Source organism: Dama dama, chromosome 13, assembly GCF_033118175.1.
Source record: "Dama dama isolate Ldn47 chromosome 13, ASM3311817v1, whole genome shotgun sequence".
In the NCBI taxonomy this organism is placed as follows: Eukaryota; Metazoa; Chordata; class Mammalia; order Artiodactyla; family Cervidae; genus Dama; species Dama dama.
In genome coordinates, this window is record NC_083693.1 from 36116212 (window position 1) to 36139234 (window position 23023).

Consider the following 23023-nt stretch of genomic DNA (forward strand, 5'->3'; position numbering starts at 1 on the left):
TTCTTGGAGCCTCTGCTCCTCAGTGGAGCCTAGAAAGGCTCAGGAGGCTGTTTCTGTAGACCTGTGTGTCTGCAGTGTTTTGCTCCTGGCCTCGCACCTGAGTCCTCTGGGCTGGATGTCTGGTCCTGGGTCTCCTAGTCAGCTTGGGATTTGAGGGGGCCTTGCTTTGCAGTCTTGGGCCTTTGCTGTGGTTTCTGGCAAGGTCGAGGCCACTCGACTCCTGGTACCTGACACGCTCCCCTGTCCTTGGAACTGTGGGTGTGGTTTTTGTCAGGGGTCTCTACTGGGGGGGAGAGTGCACCTGGTGCACCCCCCCCACCCCCATCCCCCCCAATAGGCTCTCTTCCTGAATTTGGCCTCACTCTTGCCCACCCCGGGTGACAGCCCACCCCTCTGTCCTGCAGCTGTCTGGGCTCCATAACTGGATCTTTCCTTTTCTTACCTTTGCCTTCTTGTCATCCATTTTCTCATCTTTTGCTCTTTGTCTGTGGTGCTGTCTCCATGTTCTCTGACAACTCTGAGATTGGATTTTAATCTCTGCCATATCCCCGTATTGTGTGTCTTTGCTTTCAGACTCAGTTTCTGGGTCTCTTCTCTTTAAGGAACATCCTGTTTTTGCTTCACAGATGTCATATCTTACCTCTGAGCACCAGTGACAGCTCTGGGAGTTGCTTCTCCTCACCTCTGCATCCACCAGGCTGCCTTTTTCCTCTGGCCTGCCTGCCCACGCACATCAGAGGTTCTTCTCATGTGTCTGTTGGCCAGTGGTGATTCTGCCCAGAGGCTGGGAGCTGCCTGGGGGTGTACCTGCCACACCACTGGGCAGCACAACCCCTTCCCCTCACAGGCGCCACTGCTGCCTTGGGCCGCAGTGTCCAGCTGGTCAGCTAGGGCCCTCCTTCTACTCTTGTCCAGAGATGTTATCCAGGAGGGACAGCTAGAGCCCCAGCCAGAAGTCTTCTCAGGGTGCATAAGGAGGCAGCCATTCAGGGAGAGGAGAGTGCTGCCCCTGAGGCCAGTGATGGTGTGACTCTGGTGGTCCTGCAATGTTGGAACCCACATTGTGGGTGGGGAGGACTCAGTCCATGTAGGGAGGACATGGTCCAGCCAAGTGTGAAAGGCAGAGTGCATATAGCCACCTCTGTCATGAAAATGCACCCAGTGGTTTAATTAGAACTCAATCACCAGAAATCAACCCTGAATATTCATTGAAAGGACTGATGCCAAAGCTGAAGCGCCAATACTTTGGCCACCTGATGCAAAGAGCCAACTCACTGGAAAAGACCCTGATGCTGGGAAAGATTGAGGGCAGGAGGAGAAGGGGGTGACAGAAAATGAAATGGTTGAATGGCATGACTAACTGAATGGACATGAGTTTGACCAAACTCAGGGAGATAGTGAAGGACAGGGAAGCCTGGCCTGCTGCAGTCCATGGGGTCACAAAGAGTGGGACATGACTTAAAGTGACTTAACAACTACAGCAAATTGGGCAGAATCAGTTCCCAAAGCCCATTGTAGCTGCAAGGGAGTCGGGCAGGAAGCATTTTCCCCTGGTGCATTGTTGCTACAGAAGCTAAAGTCATGTCATCTAGAAAAAAAAAGACCCAGGTGGCAGGTGCTGGGATATTGGGCACTTGGCTGTCTCTACCACAGTCACCACTGGACAGTTCCTGCACATTCATCCCTGGAATGGGCACGCATTCAGCAGGGAAGTATCTGGCTGGCAAAGGCAGCCACTGTGTGAGCCAGTCCTCCTCACACATCTGAGGAACCTTGGAAATCTCTCACTTTCACCAGCATTTATTTTTTTCCCCAACAAATGGGGCTGTGTTAGCCCTTTGCACTATCTAAGAAGAACTGACTGACTTCTCAGAAATAAGCCAGGTAGCCTGGATGAGAGGGGAATTTGGGTGAGAATGCATACATGTATATGTTACAGCTGAGTCCCTTTGTTGTCCACCTGAAACTATCACAATGTTGTTAATCAGCCATAGTCTAATACAGAATAAAAGTTAGAAAGAAGCCGCATGGTCAGTGCTGTCATGATCCCACAATGTGACTGCAGAGTTTTCTGTAATTCGCTGTCTGACTACTATAGTAGTCAGCTCTCCTGGGCTTCTCTCGACTGGGACAGGTTCCCAGACTTTCCTTGTTTCCCTTGACCTTGACCATTGTGAGGGGTGGTGGCCAGGGATTGTGTAGAATGTCCCTCAGTTTGCATTTGTCTGATGTTTTTCTTGGAGTGAGACTGGGTTTATGGCTTTGGGGGAAAAACCCCATAGAGGAGAAGTGCCCTTCTGTGCTTAGTCACTCATGTCTGACTCTTTGCAACCCCATGGACTGTAGCCCTCCAGGCTCAGACTCTGTCCATGGGATTTCCCAGGCAAGAATACCGGAGTGGGCTGCCGTTTCCTAGAAGGGTTCTTCTAGTCACTTTAATCAGTAGGAGAGCGACAGCTGGTATATACTTTGTTACTCAAACATTCCAGCCTTGGCCAGGGCCAGGTCAGGTTGGTTTCTGGGTCCCTTGCCCCTGTCATGCTGACTTCTGTGCACTTCTTCACTGTCTGGCATTACAAGCTGCTTCTGGCTCATCTTGTATGTTTACCACTCCAGTCCCAGAGTGAGCCATGTCTCCAAGGATCCCCATTTATGTTTGTTGTAAAGTGGTATTTAGAGACCAAGATCTAGGTGCTGCAGGTGTTCCTTGTTCTTGGGGGTGTCACTGCTTCTTGCTCTTCCTGGTGGACAGAGCCAGGATGTGTCCTCGCCCACAGTCTTCACTCACTTAGCTCTCTGTGTGAACACAGGACTGAGCATGAGTTCACACCATCTCAGATTTGGAGGCATCCCTCCCCCACCCCCACCCCCAGGAAGGACTCACTGCCTCCCCTGGTCCAGAGGCTGTTGCCTCTCTGACAGCAAGACCTAGGCTCCCTCCCCTGCCTTGCATCCACTTGTTTGTTCAGCCCTAGAGCACATGTGAAGCACTTTGGGATGGTCTGCCCTGGATTCTCCTCTAAGAAGCTGGAGATCTGTTGAGGTCCAGGCTTCTTCCCTCTTCCCTGTCCCTGTCTCCCCACCCACCCAGATACCATGTCATGTGTTTGTAATATGGCTGGTGTCTACTGTCCCAGCCAGTCCCCATCCTGGGATCTGCAGCCTTCTCTCCAGGCTAAGCATTTGCAAACATTCCAGTACATTTCTTGGTGAAGTCCAGTCTATAGGTTTTGGCAAAGCAGAGAGTCTGTAACCACCCTCCCAGTACCAGGCAGAAGAGTTTCATCACCCTAAAAATTAAGCTCTGTGGTCAGCCACAGCCCTCCAACCCCTGGTGCATTTTCTGTCCTTACAGTTTTGCCTTTGACAGAATGTCACATGAGTAGTCATACAATGTATAGACTTAGGGGTCTAGCTTCTTCTTTGTAGCAAGATGTATTTCAGATGCATTCACTTGGGTGTGCGGGAACCAGTAGTTCCTTCTGTTTTGTGGCTGAATTGTGCTCCACTGTGTGGACGTAGCTCATGTTCACCCCCTCACCCACAGAAAGTGCTGACTGCCAGTGTTGGCTGATGGTGAATTCCCTTATGAATGCCTAGGAGTGGGACTGCTGCCTTGTCTAGTGAGTCTGTGTTTAACTTCTTAAGAAACTTCCCAGCCATCTTGTAAAATGACCATCCCACGTTGCATTGTCACCAGCAGCAAACAAGAGTTTCAGCTGCTCCACCAGCAGGGTCAGTTTTTTTGGATTTTAGCTGCTCTCACTTGTGTATGGGCTTCCCAGATGGGGCTAGTGGTCAAGAACCCACCTGCCAATGCAGAAGACATAAGATATGCAGGAAGATCCCCTGGAGAAGGGCATGGCAACCCACTCCAGTATTCTTGCCTGGAGAATTGCCATGGACAGAGGAGCCTGGAGGGCTACGGTCCGTGGGGGTTGCAAAGAGTCGGACACGACTAAACACACACACACTTGTGTAGGGTGCCATCCTCTTGTTTTACTTTTGTTTCCTTGATGACAAATGATATTGAGCACTTTTCACATAGCATTTGCCATCTGTGCATCTTTGATAGTTGAGTTTGGGTCTGTCATCGGTATTATTATACAATCAAGTGTTTGCTTATTGTTGAGATTTTAAAATTCTTTATATATTTTGGATATGAGTTCCCTTTACTCACGTTTAATTTTTATTTACTTTCGGGGGTGCACTAGGGTCTTCATTGCTGTGAGTGGGTTTTCTCTAGTTGCGGCAAGCGGAGGCTTCTCTTGTTATGGAGCACAGGCTCTAGGCACACAGGCTCAGTAACTGTGAGTCACGGGCTTAGGTGCGCCACAGCATGTGGGATCTTCCTGGACCTGGGATTGAGCACGTGTCCCTTGTATTGGCAGGCGGACTCGTAACCACTGGACCACCAGGGAAGCCCCAGTCCCACTTTGTTTTTGATTAGTCTTACATGAAGAATATTTTTATCAAATGAGTAAAGCTGGGTCTTTACTTGTGGATCCTAAACTCGTATCCTCACCTTTCTGGAGTGTTTGAGAAGATCTCCAATGAAACTGACTGAAATGTGATTCCCGGGCTGTCTGGATTGGGGTGCCACCAATCACAGACTCCCAGACAGGCTGTTGACGGCACAGTGCTCCTGAGGTGGGAGGATTCTCCTGAGATGGCCGGGAGAGGGCCGGGCCTTAACGGGGCTGCTCCCCTCAGCTCAGGGAAGACACTGGTGGGTTCCCTTTGGAGGCAGTTAGTGATGTGACCACCAGAACAGACAGCAAAGAGATGGAATCATCTGTTCTTGGGGTTCAGCTCACATGAGTTGTTCATGGCATTACGTCCCCTGGAGGAGATCCCCTGTGTGGAGCAGTCTGGGGTCTGGAAGCATTTGGGGGAGCGGGGGAGGCGACACACATCACCTTGCCTGTCCCTTCAGGAAAAGTAGGGGGATGTGAGTCGACTGTGTGTGTGTGACAGAGATGGCCTCAAACCCTTGTTTGGAGTGGCTGCTGGCCGCCTGCTGGCAGGAACCATTGGTATTTTATTCTCGCTGTTAGAAAGGGGACCTTGGGTACAGAAGTTTTCAAATGTGTTTTGAAACCCTTAGCAAAAGCAGGAAAAAGACCTTTCCGAAATGCTTGGTGTGTAGTCCTTCTGACCGCCACAGGCATGTGCACCCATGCGTGTCAGTGAGCACTGCTCCCTCAGCAGAGGCCTGGATGCTGGCTTCCACGGAGACAGGCCCAAGTCTGAAATATCTCTGTTAAGTTTGTTGATCCCCTGTGGTTCAGTGGGTTAAGAATCTGCCTGCAATACTGGAAATGGAGAAGACCTGGGTTGGATCTCTGGGTTACGAAGATCCCCTGGAGGAGGAAATGGCAACCCACTCCAGTATTCTAGCCTGGAGAATTTCATGGACAGAGGAGCCTGGCTGGCTACAGTCCATACAGTGGCAAAGAGTCAGACACGACTGAGCGGCTGAGCACGCAAACACATGTAGATAAGTGTAAATGTGTGTGTACATCACCATTGTGTTGCGTTCTGACTGTAGAAAGCAATGCAGCTGAAAACAGTAGGGATGGCAGGATGAGGTCACCCCAGATAGCTGTGGGTCCTCCCTGCAATGGCAGCTCTGGGGCACATGCGTCTCCCCCACACACGGGACAGTGGGGCTGACTGCTCAGGGGTCTGTGTTCCTGGTTGGCCAGTGGGGACAAAAGTGTGTGAGTGGATCACCTCTGTGGTTTGTGAGAGCATCAGAGAGACAGCCAGGCTTGCCCCACACCTACCTGCCCCACCCAACACATGAATCCTGCTTGTGGTGACCTTGGGGGGTGACTCCAAGGAGTGCCACCTTGAGGCAGTTCTCACTGGCCATCCTCAGCGTCAGTCCCCTGCTAAGCCATAGAGGAAGGGGGCACCCCAGCCCAAGGCTTCTGGGGACAGTGCCGGGAGTGGGGGCTGCAGCGTGGCTTCTGCCCTCCTTCCTGGCCCAGGTCCCTTGGAAACCTGCTCCAGGCTGGGCCAGAGAAAGGCAGAGGGCCAGGCAGGGTGTGTGGAGAAGGGCCAGCCTTTGTCCCTGGATCTGGAAGGCTCCCAGGAGGGCACTTCTCCCCAGACAGCATGGATATCTTCAGGGAGGGAGAAGGCCAGGGGAGTTGGGGCGGGGGGGGGGGGGGGGGCAGCGGGTGGCCTCCCACTCCGTGTGTGCAGCCTGATGTGCTGACTAGCACCCAGGCTTGTGGCAGGGCGATGCTAGAGTCTGCTCCAACAAACAGAATCGGGTGTAACTACCCCATGTGGCCCAGGCCAGCCAGACACTGGCGAGTCTGGTGACCTGGGCTCCTTCCTGAGCATCTTGGGTAGGTCCTCTGTGTCTCCCAACTGTTGTAGCAGAAGTAGGTCAGTGACAGGATTTTTTTTTTTTGCTCCCTCAAAAACCAAAAGCATTTTCAGACGATAGTGAAATAAATGGCTTACTTGTTTTTATTCTGATTTACTTGTTTTATGAAATCAGCTCTGAAAAGTCCACCGTTTGGCTTTGTTCTGTTCGAGCCTCATGACTTTTTTTCTCTAAGGGAAATGGCCTACTTCTTGTCCCTGGAATAGGCCGGCTGTAGGCACCAGGCCTAGAGGCAGAGCCCAGGCTCAGGTTTTGAGGGTGCAGCCTCTGGGTGCTCAGGCCTTGAAGACAGGCAGGCCAGCCTCTCAGGGAAGAGAGCGGCCTGGCTCCTTTGGCATGGTGGGTGCTGACAGGGACGCCCTTGCCGGGGGTTGGGGGTCTGCCAGCCCTACCCTGAGGAGCCGAGGGGGGCCTTGTGACTCTGTACTGGGGCAGGTGTGGCTCCCCAGGCTGTCTGGATGATGGGCGGTAGCTTCCAGGGTTCCTCTCCTGCTGTCACCCCAGATGTTAGTGGCCAAGGTCAGCATGGGTGGCTGGCCATAGTCGAGCCTGATCCATAGTAGGGAGGGAGGAATTCCTGACACGCCATCCCCTCGTGTGAGCTGGGTGAGGCCATTCTGACATTTGACCTCGGGTCCCATCTTACAGATGGTTCATACTGCACCCACCTGCCTCTTGGAGTGGGTGCAGTCCTGAATAGCGCACCCACGCCCATGCACCATAGGGACTGGTTCCCTGCCTTCGAGGCCCACCCTGGAGGCACAGGGGGAGGAACCTGAGGGCTGGGGGAGGGGACACAGGAAGAGGAAGTAGGGCCAGAGTGCTTGCATAGCCTCTGCCTGAGAGGAGGGGGTGGCGTGCCCCGCCCCCTGGGCCAGGCCCTCTCCCCGGGGCCCTGGTGGCCCTGCTGACCACATAGAGCTGGCTTTTTGGGGGCGGGGGTAGTGTGGGGCCCCAGCTTGGCCAAGGACTCATCTGTATCAAGGAGCAGTCTGGCCCCCATGGGAGTCTGCAAGGACCTCTTTGCAGCTACTGGTGACTATCGTCACCCCAAGGTCTCCCCCACCTAGCCTCAGAGGCTTTTCCATGCCATTCCTGCTCCCCCATCCCACATATGCCCTGCCCTCATCCTGTCTTTTTTGGTCCAGGAGGAAAGCCTTTCCCAGGAGCCTGCACAGGACACCCAGTCCCTCCCTCTTTCCTGGCCCTGGCAGAGGACTCCTGTTCTCCTGCCTTGAACTTGGGGTTTTCATCCTTGCAGTGGGATGAACTCTCCTGGGTTGCAAGAGGAGGATGGGTGGCAGCCGGTGCTTGCCGCATCCACCCAGGCTGGTGCTAAATGGTCCATCGTAGGAGAGTGGACAGAGAGACTTTTATGGCAGGAACCTGGGGGGCCTCCAGGCATGATTACAGCCCCAGGTCTGCTGCTGTTGGAATGCGTCTCTGCTGTCTTTTAAGCCATACCAGGTCTGTCACACTGTTTATCAGGGAGAGGCCTCCATCCAGTCATTTGCAGTGTGAGTGGGGTTGTGGAGTCTGGGTAGAGTCCCAGTCCTGCCCTGAAACTTGTAGAAAGGTAGAATTTGTGGCTGCCATTTCCGAGTTTGCTTCGGATTTGTGTTTTTAATTTTTAGGTAAACACATTGTATGTTTCAAAATCCAGGGCATTTAAGTCCCTTTCCAAGGAAGGTTCTCCGAGTCCTTGTCCTCCAGGGGCCTAGCTCTCTGCCCCCAGGTTCTCCGAGTCCTTGTCCTCCAGGGGCCTAGCTCTCTGCCCCCACCGACTACTGGTCCTGTGTCCTCAGGTGCCCACCCGGAGCATCTCAGATCCAGGCAGATCTGCACGCACATGAAACTTGGCCTCCAGACTGAGCGTCCTGCTTGGGAGCTCGCTTTTCTCTCAGTGCCATCCCCCAGAGATCTTTCCATCTCAGTTCAGAAAGAAACTGTTCAGCTCCTTCTTCATAGGAGTCTGTGGTGTGAGGGTCTGTTAAGTGTATGTAACAAAGCCTAGAAGAGCATGAGTTGTTTTGAGGCATTTGCCACACTGCCACTCACATCCCATTTTGTAGGTGTGCGGGTATAGTCTGCAGGATAGCTCCCCCAGGTTGCATTGTGAGTTCAAAGGATTCACAGGTCTGTCATTTGAGTAGTCATTGCCAGGCTGTCCTCTGCAGAGCTGGTGGCAGTATGTACTTCCATCAGTAAAGAGTGGGCGTGCCAGCTCTCAGCATCTCAGCTCCCTGATAGGTAAGAAGGGGAGTGTCTGTGGGGTTTTGCTTCTGTCTGTTTCCTGATGGGCAGTATTGAGCATCTTTTTGGATGTTCAAGAGTCACTGTACCTCCCGTTTATGAACTGTCAGTTAGAGCCCTCGCCCATTTTTCTAATGGGTGTTATGTTTTCCTTTTAATTTCTGTCATCTCTTCCGGTATTGGAAATTAGTCCTTTGTAACAAGAGCTACGGATATATTTTCCTCAGTTTGTTACTTATTTTTTGCCTTTCCTTGTGACTTTGTTTATGGGGATGTATTTTATACATTTGTAATCAAATTTATCAGTCTTTTATGGCATCTAGATTTTGATTCATAGAAAGAACTTCTAGCATTTAAAAGGAATGTTCTCTTATGTTTTCCCCTAAAACATCTGTGGTTTTACTTTTCCCATTTAAATCTTTGACCCTTTCTGAGTTTATCCTGGTTTACGGTATGAAGCTAGAGGCAATTGTTAGTTAGTTGTCCTGACATTTTTGGACCCTATCCCTTGAACCCGTCCTTTTCTGCTTCATAATTTCCATGGTCCTAGAATCTGGTCCAGGCATTTCTGCTGTGCTCAACTGCCAGTCAGCAGCCTGTGCAATGAATGGCATGGTAGACCTGGTGGTCAGTCCCCCCACTTCAATATTATTTTTCAGAGGGTTTTTTTTTTTTTTTTTTGCTATTTCTATTTATTTTTCTACATGAATTTTAGGACCAAATTACCCTATTCCAAAACAAAGCAAGGCAAAGCAACAACCCAGAACGCCTACTTTAAAAATACACCTGCATCGGGAGTTCCTTGGGAGTCTAGTGGTTAAGAATCCACTGTCCAATGCAGGGGGGACAGGTTCAATCCCTGGTCTGGGAACTAAGATCCCACATGCCAAGCCCTCGGGCTGCAGCTAAGACCCAACACAGCCAAATACATATTTTTTAAAAAATACACCTGCACCCACTGTACAAACATGGAGGTGCACGGGTCTCCAGAAGGCAGATTTGCTTATTTAACTCGAGCCCCCAGGCTGTGTGTAGCAGTCTCCAGCCAGGTACCTCCTCCCTTCATGTGCTGCCAGCCCTGGCATGTGCAAGAGTGCACAGGAACTTGTGATGAGCCACATGCATGCACCACAGCACTGCTGAAGGAGAGCACCCCGGGCAGGGCCAGGCAGTTTCAGCAGAAATGAACACTGGCTGGTGTCTAGCCAGGGACGCTCCCAGGAGCTCCGCCCGTGATAACCACCTATCTCCTCTGAACACCTGTGTGTTCTCACACTAAACCTTCACAGTTACTGTGAGATGCAGCCAAGACAAATGAGCAGGAGTGCAGGTGCGGGAGAGGGGCAGGCTGTGACCTCTGCAGGGGCGGCTTCCAGGCAGAAATCACTGCTTCTGCCCGCTGAGTCCCAGGGCAAGGGGGATCCCACCGGGTGGCAGGTCTCTCTCCAGGGCCTCACCTCCCTCACCTGTACAGTGGTGGGTAAGAGCTTCCAGCCTGGACTCCCCAGGACACAGGCATCCAAGTGTCAGCTCCATGTGGGTTTGTAAGTCACCAGCAGAGGAGCCGAATGGTCTCCTAAAAAAAATAGAAAAGTCAGCTTCCCCCTCAGAGAACAGGCGTTTCTGTTGACCCTGAGGCTGCCGGTCTGGCTTTCTTCGGAGGCTAGCAATTGATCGGCCTCAGTGGTCAGCCATCTGCCGAGATGCGCGGAGTGGGAGGGAAAGCAGGCCTCCAGGGAGTGAAGAACGTGGCCGTTTTGAGGTTAGGAACTGGAAGCGGACGCATGCCGGAGACCACAGATTGGAGCGATCTATTGATGAATGGCAGGCTGCTTGCTGGCAGCCAGTAACTGGAGCCTAGGAGCAGCTGTTTCTCTATGAAGGCCTCTGCCTGTGCCTCCCTCTGACTGGACCAGCCTTGCCCCTCCCCCATCATCCTCCACACACCCGCACGGATGCCGTGTGCTCACCGAGGTGTGCTCTTGTGGTTCTGGGCACCCCTGGACCACTGCTTTTCTGTCCCTGGGCCCCAGGTCAGACTTCTCCCTTCTCCCTTCCCCAGGCTTCCCGGAGCTGGGGCCGGTAGAGCCCAGCACTCACTGCCCAGGTCTGCAGGCGCGGCGCCAGTCCTGGCTCAGGGCACTACCACTGCCTCAACTGCCCACCAGGGGCTCACACACAGAAAAGAACCACGACGTAGTTGCTCTTGGAGCCAGTACCTCCCTCACGCTGCGGAGGCTGGCAAGTTTGGCGGAGGCTGGATGGGCCGAGTCAGGTCACACGGAGCACACGCCCTTGACGGAGGGCAAACGAGAGGCGGTCTCTGGACCGGTCCAAGCGGAGCATGCGCACTAGTGAGCGCGGCTGCACCTGCGCGAGGCGGGCCCCGGGCGGGGCGCCGTTGCGGGGGTTGGGCGAGGAGAGCCCTGGGCTCCCGCCCGGTCTCTTGTGGCTTCTCAGAAAGAACACGCTGTCCCCGCCCAGGCCTGCGGCTTGGGCAAGAGTGTGGGACGCCCTGTTCCCTGATAAGATGAGGCAACCGCTCTCGGCTGCCTCGCAGGGCGCCAGGGAACATTTATGTAACCCCCGCCCCGCGTGCCCCTACCCCACCCCCACGGCCCACTCCCTGCGGGACCGTGTTCCCCGCAACTGTACACCGCCAGGCCCGGCCCCCCACCTCGTCCCCACACTACATCCCCAAGGATCAGCACCCGTAGGTCCTCAACCTGCCTCCACCGTTAACCTCATCCCTCAGTCCTGGCTCCTTGGGGCCTAGCATTCACTGGCAGGTACCCACTCCTCCAGCGTGGCAGGCCCCTACCCCAGTCCTTGGGTCTCCAAGGCCCGTCACTGTGACCCTGGCCCTCCTCCAGTTTACCTCCCTCCCCCCTGAGCATCCAGTCCCTTTGCTGTCACCCTGCATCTCTTCACAAGGTCTCATCATCCTGTCCTATGGCCCCCCTCGGCCCACACACCTGCCGCCCTCCTGGCTTCTGAAGTTTGGGGCGGTGGGCAGGGAGGCTGTAGGAGACCTGGACTCCCTTCAGGGGTCTGGGGTCTGAGTCCTTTCTGCGCTGGGCCGAGCGCCCTCCGGTGGTAGCTCGTGGTACCGCTCCTGTGTCTTGATTACATTCTACGAAGAGGCAGGTGCAGAACTTGAGCTTGGTTTCCTCTTGGCTTTACTTAGTGCATGGGTGGACCCCTCCCGCCCGACCTAGGCCTGCTGGCCTCCCGCCCGACTCTGGGTACACCACACACACACACACACACACCCCCACCCACCCCTCTGGCCTCCCGCCCGACTCTGGGTACACCACACACACACACACACACACACACACACACACACACACACCCCTCTCTCAGCCACCATGCCACCTGGGGCCAGTCTCCGGAGCCCCACCCTCCAGAGGTTTTCAAAGTGAGGCCCGGAGACACCTGCAGGTACGGCTGGCCCTTCCAGGGAGCCGTAAGGTCAGAACTATTTTCCTAACAGTAACATTATTTGTTCTTTATTCTCTCAAAAGAATACAGTGGAATATCCCAGAGGCTGTGTGATGTATGGTGACATCACCCCTCTGACAGCTACTGGAATGTGTGCTTGAGTTTAAATTTTTTGTTTTAATTTCTGTGATAAATGTTGATGGACATAACTCAGGTGAACAAAAGCTCCCTCCCACCCTTCCTAAAAGGGTGAGCAGCGCTGTTGGGGAGGACAACCCTGTTGGGGAGGACTCCCGTCCACGCTGCCTTTGCCCCATGCTTCTGGTTCACCTCCTGGGTGCCACTTGAATGTCACCACTCAGAGGCCAGCTGAGCCAGACCCAGTGCCGCTCATTGCCAGCATGAATCATAACTTCTGAATGGTTTATCCGTCTGTCTATGGACCGACCGGCTTATTGGCCACTGGGAACAGGCTGCTGGAGGAATAGAGAAGGGAGCAGGGAGAGCTCTGTCTGCCGGCATCACACCCACGTCCCCAGAGCCAAGCATTATGTTTGTACCCCATAAAAGAGTCATGCTGCTGATGCCTGGGCAGGCTGAGGGCTGCTGGCTGGCTGAGTGGTGATGCTGGACCCTCCCACCTGCTGCCACCAAGCTGCCAGGCACCAGCACTCTGTCCTGTTGAATGTCACCCCTCCCTGCTGCCCTGGGATCATGCAACCCTCTCTAATTATATCCACCTAAGGAGCCTCCCAGAGTTGCAAGCGGAAGGACCCTGAAAAGGACAAGCTCCCAGTGACGACACGGGCTTATTAGGAAACAAGGCTGAGTGTGACTTTGGATTGGTTCTGTGCCCCCCACCCCTGGCTCCTCCAAGCAGGCCAAATATGAGAAGATTAGTTGATAAGAATAATAGATAAAAGTGACAACAGCATCTCAGGAGTCATCACTGGGCATGAACCAGGCCCAGTGCCAAAGGCTGCTTGAGTGCAGTCCTATAGAATCACCACCTCACTATGAAGATGGGGCGCTGTGTTCATTTCCTGTGGCTGTTGTAACCAGTTACCACAAACTGGGTAGCTTGAACACCCATAACAGAAGTGTACTCTCTCACTGTGGAGAGCAGCAGCCTGAAATCAAGGTGTCGGCAATGTCAGTTCTCTCCCTCTGTGTCTGGTGGCCACCCCAGATACCGACTCCCTTGGCTTATGGGCCCATCATTCTCTGGAGTCCTTTTCCTTCTCTTCTAGTCTTTGTGATCTCTTCCCATGATCTGTACCTTATCGTATCTGGAAAGACATTTTTCCAAAATAAGGTCACATTGCCATCTTCCAGGGGTAAGGACTTGGATATATCTTTGGTGGGGCCACTCTTTACCCCATGGCGGGCAGTGAGGCACTTGTCTGAGGCCTTAAGTCAGTACACAGTGGAAAGAGGGGCTGAGCCTCACTTTGAGGCTCAGCACTGGTCCTGTGAAAGGACACCACCATATCCTGTTCTGGACCTTTCCAAGTACTTTATAACAACTGTGTGCTGTAATTCTGCTAGAATGAAATTTGAACTTTTTTTTTTTTTAAGTTAAAAACGTTTTCGCTATGTGTCATGTGGGATTTTAGTTTCCTGACCAGGGATCAAACCTGCATTCCCTGCAGTGGAAGCACTGAGTCTTAACCACTAGACCACCAGGGAAGTCCCCTTGTTTGGCATTTTAGTTTACTTCTAATTTAGACAATTTTCTTGCATGCCTTCTGTTTTTCCTGGAGTTTCTAATTGCCTCTTTTTTCTTTTAACCAAAGAATACTATGTGCTTTCACTGCATCCTGAAATTCATTCAGCCTCTTGACTATACTCTGGTGTATGGAACTCCCTTTCTTGTAAACCTCCCTGTGTGATTCCTGGTCCACAGCTCCAGTGCCCCATCAGGTCTCTTCCCTCACTCCTGTCCAGAGATGACCCTTCATTGTTCACTCACTTCCCTGGCTTCTCCTTTTCTTCTTATTTCTGCTAGTGTGTGAGAGGTACTCTTGGGAGGATCTGTTGCTCTGTCATCTAGTGTGGCTTAGAAGACGGCTGCTGTCAGTTCCAGACTCTTTCCCTCTTGGATGACCTGCTTCTCCCCTTTCTCTCAAGTAAGTTCTGCAGTCTCTTCTGGTGTTCTAACATTGCAGATACTCTTGGCAGGAGCCTTTATTCACTACTCCGCCCACCTCTATGCTAACCCTTTCCATGTTAGTTTCCTGTCTCCTTTTTTTACTGTAAGAGATTGCTGTGGTTATTCAGTCGCTCATTAGTGCCCGACACTTTACAACCCCATGAACTGCAGCACAGTAGGCTTCCCTGTCCTTCACCATCTCCCGGAGTTTGCTCAAACTCACATCTGTTGAGTTGATGATGCCATCCAACCATCTCATCCTCTGTTGCCCTGTTTTCCTCCTGCCCTCAGTCTTTCCCAGCATCAGGGTCTTTTCCAGTGAGTTGGCTCTTCGCATCAGCTGACAGATCCTACTCTGTTGTTTCTTTGGTAATTTCCTCTCCTCCATTTTTTTCTGTTCTTTTACTCAGTAGTGTCTTCTGTTAGATGTTGCACCCACAGGATCAATTCCCTGTGACTCTGAACTGTGACCTCCTGCTGTTTGTAACTATCAGATGGGAAGTGGTTTGCTTGCCTGCTTGATTGTGAACCCCCCTTCTACCCAAAACAAAGTCAGTAAGCAGAGCATACAGAGCCATACAGAGCTCTTAACTTCAGCATTGCTAGGAGACAGAGAACAGAACAACATTCACATATTTTTTAGAGCTGTTTCTGTTTTTCTGTTTTCCTGGGATATTTCCTTGAGTATGTTTTTAGTTTTTCTATGGGAGTTTTGTTTGGGCAACAATACTCTCAATTTTTAAACACTTATTCTCTGTACTCTGAACTTCCTTTTTATGGTATCCTGTTTACACATAAAATTTTGTCTGAAATTTCTTGAGAATGCTAGTCAGAATTTTTAGGTTAATATTTTCTTCTGTTTCCTGGCTTCACTCTTTTTCCTCTGGAGTCAGTGGTTTTGTTGCTCTTGGCCTTGCCCTTTTGTGCCACTGGTTTTCCTTGGCTGCCTGACCATCTTTGGGTGTCTGTTTGTATTTAAGGTTGATGGCCTCATTGGGGGTGGGCAGCATCGATTTCCTCTGCTGGGCCCTGAAGGACAGGCTTCAAAGACCAGCTCTCAGCTTGAGGGCCAGAGTCTGGGAGGGAGGGGGAGAAATGCGGCAGGAAGGGGAACTCTGGCCACCCCCAGTGCCAGAGGCTGCCCTCTAGGGTGCAGGAATTCCCTGCTGGTTCTCCCCGTGCAGCTAATGTCTTTTTGTGTATGGTTCAGAGTTTGCCTGGGTGAAGGCTGGCCTGCCTCTTGCTCTAAGCTGTCCTCACCTTCCTCTCTTGGGTGTCACCCCCAGTCTTCTCTGCTGTTAGCCATGTTGGAACTTCTCAGAGAGGAACAGCAGCAGACGCTAGTTGGAGCTGCAGTCAAACAGACTCTTGGCCAGTGCCTGCATGCTCAGCCATGTCCGACTCTTTGCAGCCTCATGGACTGTAGCCTACCAGGCTCCTCTGTCCATGGAATGTTCCAGGCAAGAGTACTGGAGTGGGTTGTCATTTCCTCCTTCAAGGGATCTTCCTGACCCAGGGATCTAACCTGCATCTCTTGCATCTCCTGCATTGGCAGGCAGACTCTTTACCACTGCACCACCTGGGAAGCCCATAAACAGACTCTTAGTCCCAGAAAATTGTCTGTCCTGACCTGTTCATAATACAGATGAGGAGACTGCAGAGGGTCTGAATGGCTGGGTGCTGGGGTCGGCAAACTGTCTGCAGATCCTGCAGGATTTGAGGCTCTGGAGTTAGGGCTTCCTTGGGGTTAGGGTTATCTGTGGGGTCAGGGTGATGTGGCCAAACTTGCTGGCTTGCGAGCTCTTCCGGCGCCTTCCCCGATCCCATCTCCCATTCTTAGAGCCCAGGGACCAGCCTGTGCTTCCCGCCGCTCAGGCACAGCTGACCCAACACAGGCTGCTGGGTGGCACGCACTTGAGGGGGCCGCAGCACCTGGGATCTTGTCATTTCCTCCCGGGAGGGGTCGGATGGAAGCAGATGGGAAGTGACAGGAGGGTGCTGGCGCCCACCCGGAGGTTGGCGGAGATGGGGCGCCAACGAAGGGGCACAGGGAGGGCGGGGCAGCCTAGGGTGTGCGCTGAGACTGACCCTAAGCCCTCTCGCCCACAGGAGAGCGCCCCTTCGCCTGCAGCTGGCAGGACTGCAACAAGAAGTTCGCGCGCTCTGACGAGTTGGCGCGGCACTACCGCACACACACGGGGGAAAAGAAGTTCAGCTGCCCCATCTGCGACAAGCGCTTCATGCGCAGCGACCACCTGACCAAGCACGCGCGCCGCCACGCCAATTTCCACCCCGGGATGCTGCAGCGGCGCGGCGGGGGTTCGCGAACCGGCTCGCTTAGCGACTACAGCCGCTCGGACGCCAGCAGCCCCACCATCAGCCCAGCCAGCTCGCCCTGAGCGCCTGCGCGCGGGGCGGGGTCTGTGGCAAGCCACGCCCCACCCAGGCCATGCCACGCCCTGATGCCCCGCCTCCTTACCACAGCCATGAGCAGATGCTCTCACTTCTCGTGATTCTGTGTCTTTACCTTTTGTAATAAGAAGAGAGAAGAAAAAAAGAGAGAGAACTTTATGAAGTCGACGACAACAACAACAAAAAAAAAACCAATTTTATTCACCTCAGGTGTCAAATTTGTAAAAAACAAAAAAAACCACAATGAAAAAAAATTCCAAAAAACACCATCCACAATTGCACAAGAGACATACCCACGCAGGTGAGATTCAGTGGTGTTGAGCCTCCCCCCCTTTCTCAGGGATGGACATGTTCCATGAGGTCAGTGAGGACACCCCCTTCCTGCCGCCTTATTCTGTACATAGATTTCCACTCTGGAGTTTCCTTTAAGGTTTGGGCATACACTGGGGGCGGAGCAGTGCAGGTGGAGCTCCCCGCGGGCGGCAGATGGAGCGGTAGTCACCAGCCTTGTGCTTTTAGGGCAGACCCCTGAGCAGGGCCCATGGCTCCCTCTTCCTGCCCCCCTGCCCAGCCTCAGGCTCGCCCCAGTGGCAGTGGGCTAAGAATGCAGAGGGCTATGAGGGACACCTCAAGCCGTGATGGGCAAGGGGAACAGTCCTCACCTCGGGGACCCTGCCCAGGTCCCTCTCAAGCGCTGGAAGCAGAGATGCAATCCTGGGTTGGGCAGACCGATGCACCATCTGATGTCCACACGGCTGTGCGATGCTGTGTCCCCGCAGAAGGCGCCAGGACCTTCCACTATTATACCACATCCTCTGACTGGCCTCCTACAAGGATGTCCAAAGGTGTCACCGGTGCATCCAGTTCCTACATTTTCCCCGACTGACCCTGCTCGTGAGACGCCTTTGTTTGAAACGGTGGGTAAAGCGGGGCTCTGTGCGTGTGGCCTGCAGTGGCCGTGCGTAGCACTCCATGGAGACTGTTCGGTAGCAAGAGACCGGAACATTGTGACTTGGAACTTTGGGGGGTAGCAAGGCGGATGCTATGGGAAATGCAGTTGGAGAACATACATTCTCTTTCCTCCCTGGGGAGCACTGGACAGAAGTTGTGGGAAGTGATTTTTTTCAGACCCACCATGTCCCCAGCTGAGACTCAGCGAACGCTCAGCTTCTCCGTGAGCTGTGTCCCCTGGACTCCTCCCTCCCTGGTCTCCCCCTCCCACCTGGGAGGCCCCAGCCCACCCCCAGCCTTGGGGCACTGGGGTGTAGGGTCCCCATTGCCAGCCTTCCCGAGCAGAGAGCTGGGGACATCTCTTCGGGAGCCCCGACCCGGGCAGGTGGGTCAGGCAGGCTCCAGCATGCTCCGCTGTGGAGAGCTGGGGCAGCCCCCGCCCAGGCACCTCCCTGGCCTTCCTCCAGGGAGTCAGGGCCTGTAAATACAAGTCCCCAGGACAGTGTGTGTATGTGTGTGTGTGTGTGTATGTGTGTGTGTGTTGGGGCAGGGGTGTGGGTTTGGGAAGGACTTGGGGTATCTTGCAGAGACCTCTGTTCATTTCGATGAGGAGGAATGACCCTTGGGACCTCAGAGGGCCGTAGAGGGGCTTCCCTGAGCCCAGAGTGCCTTGGTTGTGGCCATCTTGCTTCTGCCCCCACCCGATCACAATGAGGGGTACAGTACGGAGGAGGTCTGGAGACCCAGCCCCAGCTGGTGCTCATGGGCCTTGGGCGGCTCCAGAGCACATGGGCGCCCCCATGTCCTTAGCAACTGCCATCCTCTGTGCTCCGGGTGCCCATTTCTAACTCTGCTGTGTCAGCTGGGGTCAGCCAGTGGTGTGATGGTGGCTTCTGAGAGCATGGCAGGTACGAGGTGGGCAGGTGCATTGCTCTTGCTGTGCATGGGAACCGGGCAGAAGCGGCATGGGGGTGAGGCCTCGCCCTGGCCTCTGTTGGGGCTCGGTGGCAGCCCTGCTCGCATTTGGTCCAGGACAGAGAACAGAATGTGCTGGACACCTGAACAGAGCAGTGCCGTGAGCACCAGGGGTGAGAGCTTTTCATGCCCAGTCCCCAAGTGAGGCCGGCAGGGCCCTCGGAGGTCCCTCCCAAGGCCGTTTCTGTGTGGGGCCGAGAAAGCCACACTCCGAATACATTTCATGTCTCAGGAACTCACATTCCAGGTTCAGGAATTTTATTCCAAAGTCCTTTGGTGCGCTCACTGCCTACGTGGTCCCCAAAGTCAGGGAGGGGGGCCACGTGCCCCGCGGGAGCCTGGTGTCTCCTTGCGACCTGGCTGTGGCATTGCCGAGGAAAGAGGGTTTCAGAGCCCACGTCTCTCTGCACATAGGAAGAGGGGAAAGGACTCTAAACCCAGTCATCTTGGAATAAAAGAAGAGCTGGTTTGTTTTTTTTGGGGGGGGGGTGGGGGAGGGAGGGAAAGCGGGCGTTTGCTGTTCCCAAAGAGAGCACTTAATTTAATTTTTCCTCTAAGTGACCCAGGGCTGTTCCGTCTGCTAGATGGAAGGGTAACATTGCCTTAAAACAGAAATATGCAGGCGCGGGCTATTTTTGGCAGATGAGTGTGTCCTCGTTCCCAAAGCAGTTTTGGTCTAATGGCAGGGTGCGGACCTTCCGAAGTGGGCCTGGCCCAGGACACAGGCTTCTCCTTCTCTGCCTTTGGGCATCTGGAGAGAACTGGCTGGCACCCGGAGCACTCGGCCTGGAGCTCCAGCCAGCAGGCCATCCTGGCTCATCTGAGGCTAAAATTCATCTCACTTGAAGGGTGGGGGAAATCCATGCATCTCAGGCTAGGTTCAAGTGGGCTTTTGCTAGCATCTCATCATCACGACATATGGAAGGAGGGAGTGCAGGCCCTCCCTCGCTCAGACCCCCATGGGAAGTGGTTGCATGATGGTGGGGGTGGGCGGAGGACCCTACTGAACAGCCTGCATTTTTTTTTCTAAGTAGAATGTCTTCCCGGCCCAGGTCTGTTTCAGGGTCTTTCATTTTTCTGGTTTATGGCCATGCTTGCTGGCTTCAGTGTGACAACTCCTAGAAACAGTAGTGAAAACTCCAACCTTTATTGTGTGCTGACTAGTTCTTGTAGGCCAAGGGGGCAGAGATCTCAAAATGAAGGTTGCCTGAGTGAAGGGAGAGGTTCCCCTCCAAGAAGGCCTACAGGTGACCCTGGGCTCAACCTGGGGGCTGGTGTTTGGCCCTTGTCCCAAACAAGGAAGCCCTCAGTGTCAGCCATATTAGGGTTGTCAGCACCCCAAACGCCTACCCTGTTCTATAGCTATGAGGAAAGATGAGCCCCTTCCACAGCAGGCCATGGGGTGCGGTGTGGGGATGGGCAGTGATGCCCTTGATGGGGATGTGACCCTGCGGGTGCCCGCCTTGCACCCTGCTGTAGCCCATGCACCGCACTGAAGGTGCAGGGTGACCGCTTTACTGAGGCCAGGCATCCCGGCAGGTGCAGGATTTGCCAGGGTGCAGCCTCCAGGTGCACACTTCAGCAGCTGCACAGGGCTCCCCAGACCTCCCCATGCTCTTGGTCACAGCTTAGACCAGGGTGGCGGGGTGGGAGGCAACTTAGAGGCAGGGACAGACAGCAGGCCATCAGTGCCCCCCAGCCCATTTGTTGGGACATAAGGACAGGGCTGGCGGCTTTCTGGGGTCCAAGTGAAGTGCGGCAGGAGCGGGGTCTCCATTCAAGTCTCCTGCCCTCCAGCCCACTGTCCCCAGAAAATATGGCCGCTTTTCTTGCCAGAAGCAGGGCTAAGGTGGCTGCAGGGTCAGAGCGCCCCAAGGGACTCTCTCCTTGAGCTCAGCGAGCGAAGGACCACCCAGCAGGGAAGCATGACCTGAGCAATAGCGTCCCCTTGATGCTCATCTCCTGGTTTCAGCTATGTTTACAAGGCTACCTGATATTTTTTTTCTTCTAACAGCTGTCACTTTCTTTTTTTTTTTTAATTTTCTTAACCCGTTTACAAAGTCATTCAAAGACTCAGTGCTGAAGGGTTTGAAGACTGATGGGTTGGTCACACTGCAGCCAGTAAGAAATGCTCTACAGGTCACCCACATCTTTGCTGTCCAAAGATCCCACATTCAATTCTGGTGACCGTTTATCTTCCAAAGCTAAAACCAAGGGTGTGGGCCGAGACGTTTCTTGAATTCAGGATTGCCCTGCGGAAAGCCAGGTCCTGTAACTGATTCTCCTGACTCCAAGACTTGAGCTTCAAAGGTTTGTCCCAGACACATTCCAGAGAATTTTGTATCAGAACTCAGATGCACCGTCCAGCTTACTACTGATAAATGCCTGAACACCGTTCAGGGAGAAGCCCTTCCTCCCGCCCGCTACTCTGTCTCATCAGTTAGAAGAGTTGGATGTGGTGGGAGGCAGTAGCCCAGGGCTGTACATGGTTTCTACTGAACCCTTCTTGCCATTTGGGACTTGGAGTGTGCCCCCTGGCCCCGCCCAGCCTCTCCCCTTCTCGTGCAGCTTTAAATTTACTTTTATTTAAAGAGGAACGGATGAGAGCAAGTTGCTTCCCCTGCCCTGAACACCTTGCATTCCCTGTGGGGGACACAGAAGACATGGGAGGCAGGGGAGGGGTGCATGAGCAGCCTTCTCCCAGGGCTCCAGGATGTCTTCCTGGTGATATGATGACAGGCTGCTGCACATGTTTGTTTGGAAACCAAGCCAAATGCCTGCCAGGCAACCAGAGGTCTGGGTGAAGGTTGTCTCCCCTACTCAGCCCAGGAGCGCCTGTCCCAGGCCAGCCTGCCATCCCTGGAGCAGGGGGCCACCTCCCAGGGTCCATTCCTGGGTCAGGGTGCCTGGCTCTGGGCATGTGGGCAGGAGGCTCACCTTGGAACATCCCTGTGGCAAGCACCAAGGACCCTGAGGGCTGGAGGGTAGCTGAGCAGCTGTGCATTGTTGGGGGCAGGGCCATTATGGCTCCCACAGGCCAGGAATCTGCCCAGGAATCTCTGTGCTGGGTGCACTAGGGGTCTCAGCCACCCTGGACTTCACAGACTGCCCCTCTTCCCAAAGCCATTGATGGAGCTTCTCTGGGATTGTTTGCCAAACCCCACGGTAGACTCCAAGGGTCCAAGACCATTTCCATCGAGCACACTTTTCTTTTCTGTAGGAACTTTTGGTTTTGTTTTGTTTTGTTTTTTTTAACCAGCACCACACCATGCTTCCGAAGGCCACGTCTCGTCTTTCCCGGATCACTACAGTGAAGTATTACAGTTGTACAGTTCCCAATCTGGCCTTGGCTTGCTCGGATAAAACTTTGTATGTATTTTGTAAGGCATAGATTCTATATTGTAATGATGTCCTATGCAAAAAGAAAAAAAAATTAACGAAACTGTAAATTTTATTGTTTTAACGTGTATGCATGTTTAGTGACGTTTACATTTTGAAATAAAATTTATGATTCATTATTTGCCAGAACTGCTTCTTTGATGGGCGAAGCCCTGGAAGGGGAGGGAACCGAAATGGCCCAGTTTAAGAAGTTGGATATAACTGGCCCAAGGGGTAGACACCAGCTCAGAACTGGCAGGCTTTACATGGGGGAGGGGGAGACAGCTTTGCAGGGGATGAGTACTTTGGCTACCTGATGTGAAGAGCCAACTCATTGGGAAAGACTCTAACACTAGGAAAGATTGAAACTAAGAGGAGAAGGGGGCAACAGAGGATGAGATGGTTGAATGGCATCATCAACTCAATGGACATTAATTTGAGCAAACTCCGGGAGATGGTCAAAGACAGGGAAGGCTGGTGTGCTGCAATCCATGGTGTCACAGAGTCAGACACAACTGAGTGACTGAACAACAAGCACAGATTGTTCTGGTGGCCCACTGCCCTGATGCCCTTGGCTCATCACCTTCCTCACACCCCAGAAAGCTCAGCCTCACCAATTCAGTCCCCAGGAGCTCTGAGAAGGCAGGTTCCTGTTGCAGGGTGTAGTGCTTGTTCCAGAAAATGCTCTGTATGCAGCCAGCTCAGCCCCTAGGTCAGCCTGGAAGCCGACCCTGAAGTACACAGAGGGGGCCAGCCTAGGACCATGGGGACAGGGCCAGGGATCCTGGAATATGGGGTGCAGGGTGATGTCTGTTGATGCCAGTGAAAGTCGCTTAGTCGTGTCCAATTCTTGGCGACCCCAGGGAATTCTCCATGCCAGAATACTGGAGGGAGTAGCCTATCCCTTCTCCAGGGGATCTTCCTGACCCAGGAATCGAACCAGGGTCCCCTGCATTGCAAGTGAATTCTTCACTAACTGAGCTATCAGGGAAGCCCTGATGCCCAGTTGATGCCAGAGCCCACTTGAATCTGCAGTCATGAACTGCCCAGCTGCT

The 23023-nt window shown here is 53.4% G+C and overlaps 1 protein-coding gene and 1 long non-coding RNA gene across 2 annotated transcripts in view; one reads left to right on the forward strand and one right to left on the reverse strand.

Annotated features, from left to right (window-relative positions):
- KLF13 (KLF transcription factor 13) overlaps positions 1 to 22116 on the forward strand; it is a 43144-nt gene extending 21028 nt beyond the window's left edge. Inside the window, exon 2 of the mRNA XM_061158873.1 lies at positions 16362 to 22116. Coding sequence (XP_061014856.1) covers positions 16362 to 16651 — 290 coding nt within the window. The 3' untranslated portion in view covers positions 16652 to 22116. The remainder of the gene's footprint in view (positions 1 to 16361) is intronic.
- Positions 6464 to 10971, reverse strand: LOC133067871 (uncharacterized). Its single transcript, XR_009695423.1, has 2 exons — positions 10627 to 10971; positions 6464 to 10232 (listed from the first exon to the last, which is right to left on the reverse strand). It is a non-coding gene; the product is annotated as an uncharacterized LOC133067871 (long non-coding RNA).
- Positions 22117 to 23023: the final 907 nt, after the last annotated feature.